Raw genomic sequence first — 14,191 nt, forward strand, 5'->3', positions numbered from 1 at the left:
AGTGATATCTCAACAGCAGCATCATCATCATCATCATCACGTGCGCAAATATATCAGCCATCATCATCAACATCATCAACTTTACACACGTACAGCCGCCTAAGCCATAAACAAAAAAATAATATCATCACCACCACCATCAACATCACACGCACAACCATCTCAGCCATCATCATCAACAAACGATGACAACATCACCACCATCACCACCACCATCACCACCATCAACATCACACGCACAACCATCTCAGCCATCATCATCAACAAACGATAACAACAACATCACCACCACCATCAACATCATACGCACAACCATCTCAGCCATCATCATCAACAAACGATAACAACATCACCACCACCATCACCACCACCATCAACATCACACGCACAACCATCTCAGCCATCATCATCAACAAACGATAACAACAACATCACCACCACCATCACCACCACCACCACCATCACACGCACAACCATCTCAACCATCATCATCATCATCAAACAAACGATGACAACATCATTACCACCACCATCAACATCACACCCACCTCAGCCACCACCACCATCACCAACAACAACAACAACAGCAGCAGCAGCAGCGATACTCTCCGCCAACACCGATCGAAAACGAGGATCGAGCGCGACCACTCGCGACCCACGACGGACCGACAACTGCAGCCGACCAAAATCCGGCGACTTTAAGTCATCGTCATGGTCGTCACGGAGGCAGCTTGCACGTCGCCCGCCGCCGTCGCCTTCACCTTGGTGTTCGGTAGTCGATGGTCCTTCTTCCACTTCATGCGCCGGTTCTGGAACCAGATCTTGATCTGGCGCTCGCTCAGGCAGAGCGCGCTCGCCACCTCGACGCGGCGTCGTCTCGTCAGGTAGCGGTTGAAGTGGAACTCCTTCTCCAGCTCCAGCGCTTGGTAGCGCGTGTAGGCGGTGCGCGCACGCTTCAGCTCCCCGTTTCCACGGCAGCTCGGAGCCACTGCGAGAACGGTGGCCGTGGTGGTGGCGGTGGTGGGGATAGTAGTGATGGGGAAAGTGGTGATGATGGTGGTCGAGGTGGTGGTGGTGGTGGGGATAGTAGTGATGGGGAAAGTGGTGATGATGGTGGTCGAGGTGGTGGTGGTGGTGATGATGATGATGATGGGGGCAGTGATCGTGGTGATGATCATGGGAGTAGTGGTAGTGGTGATAATAGTGGTGTTGATAATGGTGGTGATAGTGGTGGTGATGATGGGGGTAGTGGTAGTGGTGGTAATGGTGGTGGCAATCGTAGTGGTCGTGGTGATGATGATGGGGGTAGTGGTCGTGGTGATGATGATGGGGGTCGAGGTGATGGTGGTGGTGATGGGGTTAGTGGTAGTGGTGGTTATGATGGGGGATAGTGGTAGTGGTGATGATGGTGGTCGAGGTGGTGATGGGGGGGGCAGTGATCGTGGTGGTGGTGGTGGTGATGATGATGGGGGTTGTGATAGTGGTGATAACGGTAGTGGTAATGATAGTGGTAATGATAGTGGTGGTGGTGATGATGATGGGGGTAGTGGTGATGATGGGGGTAGTGGTAGTGGTGATGATGGGATTAGTGGTAGTTATGATGGGGGTAGTGGTCGTGGTGATGGTGGTCGAGGTGATGGTGGTGATGATGATGGGGTTAGTGGTCGTGGTGATGATGGTGGTGGTGATGATGGTGGTGGTGATGATGGTGGTGGTGATGATGGTGGTGGTGATAGTGGTGGTGATGATGGGGGTAGTGGTCGTGGTGATGATGGTGGTAATGATGGGGGTAGTGGTGGTGATGATGGGGGTCGTGGTGATAATGATGGTGGTGATAGTAGTGATGTTGGTGGTGATGATAGGGTAGTGATGGTGGTGGTCGTGGTAGTGGTGATGATGGTGGTGATGATGGTGGTGATGATGGGGGTTGTGGTAGTCGTGATGACGATGGTGGTAGTGGTGATGATAATGGTGGTGATGTTGGTGTTGTGGCGATGATGGTGATGGTTGTGGTGATGATGGTGGGGGTGATGATGATGATGACGATGGTGAAGATGATGATGATGGTGGGGGGTGTTGGCCACAAGGTTAAGAGTTAGATATCATCACCGCAACGCTGGAAATGCCACGATGACGCTCGTGTCACGCGTATTCTCGATTCATCTCTCCTCGTGAACCTAGCCTGGCACAAGCACTGCGGTGACTTCGCGGCGAATGGCAGCTTCGTGGTAGGTGGTGCTGGCGACGATGATGACGATGGCGGTGGGGATGACGATTTACGTTGTCGGGCTTAATGATGTAACTACGATAATCGGGTCATCGCGACCCAGGTACCAACACCATGACGATGTTGATACTGCGGTAAAACGATTACCACGTGATAGCATCAGGGCAGGACCTCCACCCGTCTGTGGAACGTAGCAGCAGCCGTGCCCTTTGAGCCATGACCCGAATACCAAAACGTCCCGAATTATCGTGATCATCATCATCATCAGAAGTGTCCGTGTGTGTGTGTGTCTGCGTGTATTATTCCGTGCTATGCATGCAACAGCACGATGATGGGCTTGACAATATTGCTGCGACACGCTGCTTCGTTCGAGGTTTAATTGCCAAGCTATCGACGCAGGAGGAACGCTGCGCTCATTTACTGCGCCACCACATCCACACATCGCCCGACAAAGACCCCCCCCATAGCCTAATAGGTGCTCGCTAACAACACTTGCTCGGCACATAAACATACAAAGACAAAGATCCCCCTCCCCTTCGTATAGCTTGAACAGATTGTTGGGGCAAGTGCTGTTAACGAGTAGCACCTATGAAGGACGGCAGGGCACACGAGGGGGTGGGTGGCCAGTACCACTCACGTACACACACACACACACATATACACACAAGTACACACACACGCACATACACATATACTCACATACACATATACACACACACACACGTACACACACACACACGTACATATACACACAAGTACACACACGTACACACACACACACGTACACACCCATACACATATACACACGCGTACACACACACACGTACACACACACACGTACATACACACACACATACACACACACATATACACACAAGTACACACACACACGCATATACACACACACACACACGTACACACACGTACACACACACACACATATACACACAAGTACACACACACACGCATATACACACGCGTACACACACACACACGTACACACACACACGCGTACACACACACACATACACACACGTACACACACACACATATACACACGCACACACACACACGCGTACACACACACACGTACACACACGTACACACACACAGACGCGGACACAAACGCAGTCATTCAGATACAGGAGATATCGAGACTCTTACACACGTTTACAAAATCAAATATTCAATCTCACGGGATAATCAAGGTGAAATATGTTGCTAAATAAAAAAATGTGTAAACAAATATATGCACACACTTGACTTTCTATAAATTCACACACACGTATCCACTGTGCACACGTAGTAGGTACACACATACACACATACACACACATACACACACGTACGGTATATATATACGTACACACGAGATAGGGCCCAACGGTCCCAAAACGCTAAGCGGACAGCAACTAACAGCACTATCACGCGGCACCATCATCACGCGGCACTATCAAAGCTTGGGGGCGGAAAAGAGAGAACGGATGACGCGAGGAAAGATGACAAAGTGGAGCGGACCTGCAGTGTGGTGGTGAGTGGGTGGGTGAGTTAGTGGGTGAGTTAGTGGGTGAGTTAGTGGGTGAGTTAGTGAGTTAGTGGGTGAGTTAGTGGGTGAGTTAGTGGGTGAGTTAGTGGGTGAGTTAGTGGGTGAGTCAGTGGGTGAGTCAGTGGGTGAGTCAGTGGGTGAGTCAGTGGGTGAGTCAGTGGGTGAGTCAGTGAGTCAGTGGGTGAGTCAGTGAGTCAGTGGGTGAGTTAGTGAGTGAGTTAGTGGGTGAGTTGATGAGTTAGTGGGTGAGTTAGTGGGCGAGTGAGTTAGTGGGTGAGTTAGTGAGTGAGTTGGTGGCTGAACAGTGCGGATGAAGAGGCCAATCAGTCAGACCACGTGACAGGCCGAGTGCTCAACCTGGGTGGACCAGTCGAGTGGCGTTCACGGAGAACAGTAACCATGGTGGTCGCCATGGTTACTGCGGTGGTAGCCATGGTGGTCGCCATGGTTACTGCGGTGGTAGCCATGGTTGCTGTTTGAGGTGGGTGGGGGCTATCATCACGCCCGGCCGCCTTTGTCTCACTCACACACGTCAGCACGCGCACACGAGGTGGAGGAGCTGGAGGAGTAACAATGGTAGTGGCTCTCCACACACAGACGTGATGATGATGTCTGTGGTGATGATGGTGATGATGTTTGTGATGATGATGATTGTGATGATGATGATGGTGGTGGTGGTAGTGGTGATGGTGGTGGTGGTAGTGGTGGTGGTGGTAGTGATGATGATGGTGGTGGTGGTAGTGGTGATGGTGGTGGTGGTAGTGGTGATGATGGTGGTGGTAGTGATGATGATGATTGTGCTGATGGTGATGATGGTGGTGGTAGTGATGATGATGATGATTGTGCTGATGGTGATGATGGTGGTGGTAGTGATGATGATGTCTGTGGTGATGATGGTGATGATGATGATTGTGATGATGATGATGATTGTGATGATGATGATGGTGGTGGTGGTAGTGGTGATGGTGGTGGTGGTAGTGGTGGTGGTGGTAGTGATGATGATGGTGGTGGTGGTAGTGGTGATGGTGGTGGTGGTAGTGGTGGTGGTGGTAGTGATGATGATGGTGGTAGTGGTGATGGTGGTGGTGGTAGTGGTGATGGTGGTGGTGGTAGTGATGATGATGGTGGTGGTAGTGGTGATGGTGGTGGTGGTAGTGGTGGTGGTAGTGATGATGATGATGGTGTTTGTGATGGAAACTCCTCAGAGCCCCTAGGCCGAGAGGGGCGCGTCCATCCCCCCCTCCCGCATTCCTGCGTCTCAGTCCCCGTCTCCCACGTCCCCGATCTCCCGCCTCCCGCGTCTCCTCTCATTCCCTGTCTCCTGTCCCTGCGTCTCCAGTGTCTCCCATTTATCCTGCCTCCTGTCCTCCCTGCCACCCCGTGTCTCCCCGCGTCTCCTCGCGTCTCCCCGTGTCTCCCCGCGTCTCCTCGCGTCTCCCCGTGTCTCCCGTCTCCCCGTGTCTCGTGTCTCCCCGTGTCTCACCGTGTCTCCCCGTGCCCCCTGGTGTCTCCCGTGTCTCCCCGTGTCCCCTGGTGTCTCCCCGTGCCCCCTGGTGTCTCCCGAGTCCCCGTCTCTCCCCGCGGTGTCTGCACCCTCGCGGTCCCCGCGTCGCGGCCTCCGCCCGCACGAGGATCTCTGTGCGAGGCCGCCGCGTCGCCTTCGTCTCGCGTCGTCGTCCCCCCACGGCGTCATTCTCATCCCTCCCACGTCTCTCCCCTGTCCCCTGGTGTCTCCCCGCGTCTCTCCCCTGTCCCTCCCTCCTCCTCATCCTCCTCCTCGACCCCCGCGGCTCCTGGCCACGCGCTTTATGATCTCGCCGCGTAAACTTCAAGTGGGGAGACGCGTTGCGCCAAAGCGGCGGCACTAAACATTTACGAGCTCGTGGTGGTGGCAACGTGCCGCGCACGCTTGGGGACAGTAAATCTTCCCACCTTTGTCTCTCTCTCTCCTCCTTCTCCTTCTCCCCTCTCTCTCCTCGACACAGTCGGCACCCTCTCTTTTTTTACGATCAGTGGAAACAAGAAGATGCTCGGTGTAGTTGGCACTTTGCTTCGTTCATAATTTCGTAATTATTTTTTAACTTTGCTTTATGTAAACCCCCACCTCTCGTTCACTCTCTCGCTCTCTCCACACCGGCTCATCGGCCGCTCCCTCTGCACGCTTTCGTCGTCTCTCGCTCGCTTTCCCTCCTCTGTCTCTCCCCACTCTCTCTCTCGACATTCACATCTGTCTCTCCCCATCCCCACTTTACGCTGTGGCCTCTCTCTTCCCACACGCGCTCTGCACTCTCCACGCGAGATCTCTCCTCTCCCACCATCTCTCTCTCTCTATCCCCACTCTCTCTCCGCCGTTTCCTCTCCCCTACCTCTCTCTCTCTATTCCCACCATCTCTCCTCTCCACTATCCCCTCTCTCTCTACTCTTTGGTTATTTCGGTAAAGTCACGTAGGTACAACATAAATTAAATGGCGACGTTTCGGGCGCAACACAAGCGCCCGTCATCAGGTGGAAACAACCACAGCAATAAACAATTGCTGAAATGTAATTTAATTTATTTCTCTACCTACGTGACTTTACCGAAAGAACGAAAGAGTATGGATTCCTGCAGTCACGAAAGCTTCAAATCGAATATCCCCTCTCTCTCTCTACTCTCCACTCACGCTCGACGCACAATTCTCAAACTCTCTCCTCTCTTACCTCCACTCTCACCTCCCTCCACCATCTCCCCCTCCCCCTCCTCTCTCTGTGGGCGCTGGTGAAGTCACCACGCTACCGTCAAAGCAACCCAGAGCGACCACCCCGTGGCTCCGGGTCGGAGGCCCCTTCATCCAGCAGCGGATCGGTCAAGGCGTCCAGTCACGTGGTGATACGCAGGGCGGGCTATCGACTGCGACGTCGCGCTCCGCGATGGAGGCGAATTTCTCGGCTCAGCGACGATGCGTTGGGGGGTGGCGGGGCGAGTGCTTTGCGTGAGGTCTCGGGCGTCTGCGATGAAAGAGCTTTACGGCTCATCGGATTCCTCCCGCGTAAATACATTCTACTCCGAGTCTATGAGGAAGTGGCGGTCATCTTGGGTGCCCCCCAACGAAGTCCGGAATGGTATTTCGGGCCATGCTTTTTGTTTGTTTCCAAGCTCGACGACGCTAATTAATTGGTAGATCAAATATCAGCGCGCTATCCCCTCCTTGAGCGTCATCAGAGTCGAGTCGTGTGGATCACGCGTGCAGTGGCATAGACTCGATTTATTGTCGTGTGTGTATTACGGATATGACGATAGGATAACGCGTTCGTGCACGGCGAATCCTCGTGTGTACTATATATATACGTATACTTTACACTCGTGCATGGATGGGTGCATACACGACTACCAACGGGTACCATACACGGGGTTACAATACGTACAGATCAATACTGCACGCGTGTGCACAGACACGCGGACACACACACGCGGACACATTCACACACACGCGGACACACTCATACACACGCGGACACACTCATACACACGCGGACACACTCACACACACGCGGACACATTCACACACACGCGGACACATTCACACACACGCGGACACATTCATACACACGCGGACACATTCACACACACGCGGACACATTCACACACACGCGGACACATTCACACACACGCGGACACATTCACACACACGCGGACACACTCATACACACACACGCGGACACATTCACACACACGCGGACACACTCATACACACGCGGACACATTCACACACACGCGGACACATTCACACACACGCGGACACACTCATACACACGCGGACACACGCGGACACATTCATACACACGCGGACACATTCATACACACGCGGACACATTCACACACACGCGGACACACTCATACACACGCGGACACACGCATACACACGAGGACACACTCATACACACGCGGACACATTCACACACACGCGGACACATTCACACACACGCGGACACATTCACACACACGCGGACACATTCACACACACGCGGACACATTCACACACACGCGGACACACTCATACACACGCGGACACATTCACACACACGCGGACACACTCATACACACGCGGACACATTCACACACACGCGGACACACTCATACACACGCGGACACACTCATACACACGCGGACACACTCATACACACGCGGACACATTCACACACACGCGGACACACTCATACACACGCGGACACACGCGGACACATTCATACACACTCAAATCTCAACATCCTCCACTCCGCCTTTCTCCAGCCAGCAAGTCGGTCAATCGGCAAGTCCACCCACGTGGGTAACGCCCGCCTCTTCCGATGACGTCTCTGGTCAGTGTGGAAGAGTAGGCCAAAATCACCCTCGGCAGCTGGGAGCAGTTGCAGGCGCTGCGCCTTAACCCATTTTAATTGATGAACCGGTAATGTTTTTTCTTTTTTTAGCACGGTTACCGGTTATAGTTTTACAGCCCTAGTGAGTGTACACACACACAGAACAACACACGTAATAAAACACATTCGTTTACAGAACTCGAAATATACAGCGCGCACACACACTCATACAAAGACAAAGATCATCCCCTGTATAGCCTTCAACAGATTGCTGGGACAAGTGCTGTTAGAGAGCACCCATTAAGGCCGACACATGCCTACGCGCTGACGTTTACACATGGTAAGGCGCGAAAGAAGTTCAACGGCACGCATGAGGCTGATTCGACCTAGGGGAGGCCCAGGATCGGTTGAAATATTTCTCCCTTATTGGTGCCTGGGCTCATAGTGTAGCGCGCTAACCACTGCACCACCGCTCCCCCATACCCAATCATACAGACTCGGACACACACACACAATCATATATATGCTCACACATATACTAGTATGAACACACGTGTACACACAAACATATGCTACGCACAATACATACACAATTGCACATACCGTGAACGCAAACCTGCATGTACACACGGTACATACACGCACACAAACTCGCACGCATACAGTATAATTATACACACACAAACACATCACACAGCGAATTCGTTTATATCTGTAGCCAGTGACTTATAAACAGCTACAATCACACAAAACACACACACACACGTACACCCTATATACTTTGCCTGTATTAATGACATGACTCATGCACTTAAACACAAGACTACATCTACACCGAGATGCACGTGGAGTCTGAGCAAGTGCTGTTTGCGAGCGCCTATTAAGGCCGACACTGCAGTTGGAAGGGGTTGGTGTGGCCACGGTCTCCCCCAAGCCCAGGACCGGTTCAGATGTTCGCCGTTGAGAATGCATGCACCCCCCCACCGCACCCAGACGCATCCACACATAACCGTATAAGACACTCACACAGTCACGGATACAAACCGAAATAAAAGGAGACATGCCCACGCATCGACAGTATAAAGACACAAACACATCCCCATGCAGACACACACACACACGAAGAAAAATATCCCCCCAATATATTTATCCTTTTAAAGGATGTTGGGGCAAGTGTATTTGCACACAAACACATGCCCCCCCCACCATACATACACAAAGTAGAATATCCACCCACACCCACAGTTATATAAACACAAAAGACAAAGATCCCCCGTATAGCCTTAACCTAATGTTGGGGCAAGTGCTGTTAACGAGCACTTACGAAGGCCGGAACGGCACACGAGGAGGTGGTTAGTCGAGACCACGCCCGGCCGCCTTTGTCTCCCCTATTGGCGATTTTTACAGACCGCACCAGGTACTCCTTAAGGCTGAGTCGACCTAGGGGATGCTCTGGACCGATTCAAATAATCGTCACTGGGTGTTGGCCGTGAGCGGGAATCGAACTCGCAGCGTAACGCGAAAACCCGCTACACGAACCAACAGTCGCCGTTCACCACTAAGGAGCGGCGACGTCACCACGACGCCTGTGCCAGGCTAGGTGCACTTTGAGGCGACGTGCAGTGTCGAAGGGCCCCCGCTGGCAGGAGGTGACGGGGCAGACCCAGCAGGCGCCACGGGTTGACCGACCGAGATGACGACTGGCTGCAGGCCGATGCATCAGCAGCTGCGCTCCCCGCTACCGCGCCCGTTCACACACACACAGAGTTCTAACACACACACACAGAGTTCTAACACACACAGAGGTCTAACACACACACAGCCCTAACACACACACACAGAGTTCTAACACACACAGCCCTAACACACACACACAGAGTTCTAACACACACAGCCCTAACACACACACAGAGTTCACACACACACACAGAGTTCTAACACACACACACAGAGTTCTAACACACACACACAGAGTTCTAACACACACACAGAGTTCTAACACACACACACACAGAGTTCTAACACACACACAGAGTTCTAACACACACACAGAGTTCTAACACACACACACACAGAGTTCTAACACACACACACAGAGTTCTAACACACACACACAGAGTTCTAACACACACACACAGCCCTAACACACACACAGAGTTCTAACACACACACACACACAGTTCTAACACACACACAACCCTAACACACACACACACAGAGTTCTAACACACACACAACCCTAACACACACACACAGAGTTCTAACACACACACTGAGTTCTAACACACACACAGAGTTCTAACACACACAGAATTCTAACACACACACACAGAGTTCTAACACACACACACAGAGTTCTAACACACACACACAGCCCTAACACACACACAGCCCTAACACACACACACACAGAGTTCTAACACACACACACAGAGTTCTAACACACACACAGAGTTCTAACACACACACGCAGAGCTCTAACACACACACAGAGTTCTAACACACACACAGAGTTCTAACACACACACAGAGTTCTAACACACACACAGAGTTCTAACACACACACAGAGTTCTAACACACACACACAGAGTTCTAACACACACACACATAGTTCTAACACACACAGAGTTCTAACACACACACACTGAGTTCTAACACACACAGAATTCTAACACACACACACAGAGTTCTAACACACACACACAGAGTTCTAACACACACACACAGCCCTAACACACACACAGAGTTCTAACACACACAGAGCTCTCACACACACACACATAGTTCTAACACACACACAGAGGTCTAACACACACACAGTTCTAACACACACAGAGTTCTAACACAAACACACAGAGCCCCAACACACACAGAGTTCTAACACACACACACACACAGAGTTCTAACACACACACACACAGAGCTCTAATACACACAGAGCCCCAACACACACACAGAGTCCTAACACACACACAGAGTTCTAACACACACACACAGAGTTCTAACACACACACAGAGTTCTAACACACACACGCAGAGCTCTAACACACACACAGAGTTCTAACACACACACAGAGTTCTAACACACACACAGAGTTCTAACACACACACACAGAGTTCTAACACACACACACATAGTTCTAACACACACAGAGTTCTAACACACACACACTGAGTTCTAACACACACAGAATTCTAACACACACACACAGAGTTCTAACACACACACACAGAGTTCTAACACACACACACAGCCCTAACACACACACAGAGTTCTAACACACACAGAGCTCTAACACACACACACATAGTTCTAACACACACACAGAGGTCTAACACACACACAGTTCTAACACACACAGAGTTCTAACACAAACACACAGAGCCCCAACACACACAGAGTTCTAACACACACACACACAGAGTTCTAACACACACACACAGAGCTCTAATACACACAGAGCCCCAACACACACACAGAGTCCTAACACACACACAGAGTTCTAACACACACACACAGAGCTCTAATACACACAGAGCCCCAACACACACACAGAGTCCTAACACACACACAGAGTCCTAACACACCCAGAGCCCCAACACACACACAGTCGTAACACACACACACAGAGCCCTAACACACCCAGAGGTGAAACACACACACAGAGCCCTAACACACACACAGCCTCAACACACACACAGCCTCAACACACACACACAGCCGTAACACACCCAGAGTCCTAACACCTAGAGCCGTAACACACACACAGCCCTAAAACACACACAGAGCCGACACACACACAGAGCCCCAACACACACACATAGCCCCAACGCACACACACAGCCGTAACGCGCACACACACAGGCCTAACACACACACACACACAGTCACTAACACACACACACAGTCACTAACACACACACACAGTCACTAACACACACACAGTCACTAACACACACACAGTCACTAACACACACACAGTCACTAACACACACACACAGTCACTAACACACACACACAGTCACTAACACACACACACAGTCACTAACACACACACACAGTCACTAACACACACACAGTCACTAACACACACACAGTCACTAACACACACACAGCCACTAACACACACGCACACACAGTCACTAACACACACGCACACACAGTCACTAACACACACAGTCACTAATACACACACAGTCACTAACACACACACACACACAGTCACTAACACACACAGTCACTAACACACACACACACAGTCACTAACACACACAGTCACTAATACACACACAGTCACTAACACACACACAGTCACTAACACACACACAGTCACTAACACACACAGAGCCGTAACGCGCACACAGACACACACACAGCGAGACGCGCACACGCCGCCGCTCTACCTGTATTCACGTGTACCTTCTTCATCCACGGATAAACCACCATCGCGTCCTCCCTCGCCCCGCGCGACGGCGGCTGCTGCTGCTGCTGCCCGAGCACCACCCCCGTAGGAGGGGGGTCACCCTCGTCGAAAGGGACCGGGGACTCGAGGTCCCGAGCGCCTATCCCCTCGCTAAGGATCGAGGGGTCCGCCGACGCGCGGGGTAGAATGCCCGAGACGCCGCCTCCGTGAGCTCGCTCGCAGCTGTAGATGGGGGCCTGCGACGGCTGCTGCTGCTGCTGCTGCTGTTGTAGCTTGTAATGCTGTTGATGCTGCTGCTGCTGCTGGTGGTGCAGCTGGTGATGGTGGTGATTATTGTGCTGGTGTTGCTGATGCTGTTTGTGCTGCTCGTGGTGGTGGTGATGATGATGATGATCGTGGTGCTGTTGCTGATCACAATCGGGAAGCACATCCAGCTGATGATCCCGATGAGCATCATGCTGCCGCTGATGATGATGGCCCTGATGATGATCTTGATGATGGCCATGATGATGGTTGTGATTCTGATGATGGTGTTGCTGCTGATGATGGTGGTGCTGCTCTTGCTGCTGATGATGATTTTGTCGATTTAAGTGGCGGGCTCCAGCCCTTAGCGGCGCAGTCAATGGAGGAGCGGTGGTCGTTGCGTTTGCAGAGCACAGATCGTCGCTTTCGTAGAAGTCGTGGTCGGCGATGTAATGGTCGTGGTGCTGGTGGTGGTGGTGGTGGTTGTGGTCGAGGTGTTGGTGGTGGTGGTGGTGTTGATGATCATCGTCGTCGCGTAACTCCTCGACGCAGGCGGGAAACTTCGTGTCCACGAGTCCCGCGCCCGGGGTCGCCACGAACGAACTCATGGTCGTAAATTTGTGTTTGTGGGGGGACGATGATGGGAGGGGGTGCGGTTGGGGGGCGGAAGGAAGGGGGGGGCAGGCAAGGTTGGGGGGGGAGTCGGGGGGGGGGGGGATACGAGGCGGGGGTTGTGAGACGGGCGGTCGTAAAAAAAATCTCAGTCGAATGTTTTATTTCCAGATTTCTGCTTCGCGTTTAAACTGATCCGCATAGACACGCCCCGTCCACCCCTCCCCATCCCCTCCCCTCCCATCTTCCCCCTCCTCCATCGCCCCCATCCTCTCCATCATCCATCCACCTCTGTGCGTTGCTGTGTGACGCTGCGTCCGTGCAGCGCTGACGACAACACGCAGGGCCTCGTTCGCGCGCGTCGAAACAGCGCGCCGGCTAAAGGGATACGCGTGGGTAATGGACGACGTTCCGGGCAGGGGACCTACTTCAAAGCTTTTTTTTTGTTCTCTCTATGTGTATATCGATTTGTATGTATATAACTCACTCTCTCGCTCTCGGAATAATTGTGAAGTCGACTGATGGTGACGTGCTCCCGTGAGCTCGGCCAATGGGAGAGCGAGGCACGGATTGACGATGCCGCCAGCCCCGCCCCCCTCCAGAGAAGAATTTCGTGGTTTTCGGAGAGCGAGGAGCGAATTAAAGACCTGGGTCCGGATTCGAACCGGGTGACCAGGTACAAAGCTGGGTGGGGGGGGTGTATTTTTGAGTGAGTAGGATAGCCAAGGGATTATTTGAAGCGGTAGCATTACCAACGGAATCACCACCACCATCGTCATCACCACCGTCATCACTACCAGCAC

At 52.2% G+C, this 14,191-nt stretch overlaps 1 protein-coding gene across 1 annotated transcript; it reads right to left on the reverse strand.

The window, feature by feature from the left end:
• Nucleotides 1-532: 532 nt before the first annotated feature.
• LOC144938075 (uncharacterized) lies at nt 533-13,384 on the reverse strand. Its single transcript, XM_078865768.1, has 2 exons — nt 12,514-13,384; nt 533-988 (listed from the first exon to the last, which is right to left on the reverse strand). The coding sequence occupies exons 1-2, from the start codon at nt 13,382-13,384 to the stop codon at nt 699-701; spliced, it is 1,161 nt and encodes a 386-aa protein (XP_078721894.1). The 3' UTR covers nt 533-698.
• Between the last annotated feature and the right edge of the window lie 807 nt (nt 13,385-14,191).

Source organism: Lampetra fluviatilis, chromosome 21 (genome assembly GCF_964198595.1).
Source record: "Lampetra fluviatilis chromosome 21, kcLamFluv1.1, whole genome shotgun sequence".
Lineage (NCBI taxonomy): Eukaryota > Metazoa > Chordata > Hyperoartia > Petromyzontiformes > Petromyzontidae > Lampetra > Lampetra fluviatilis.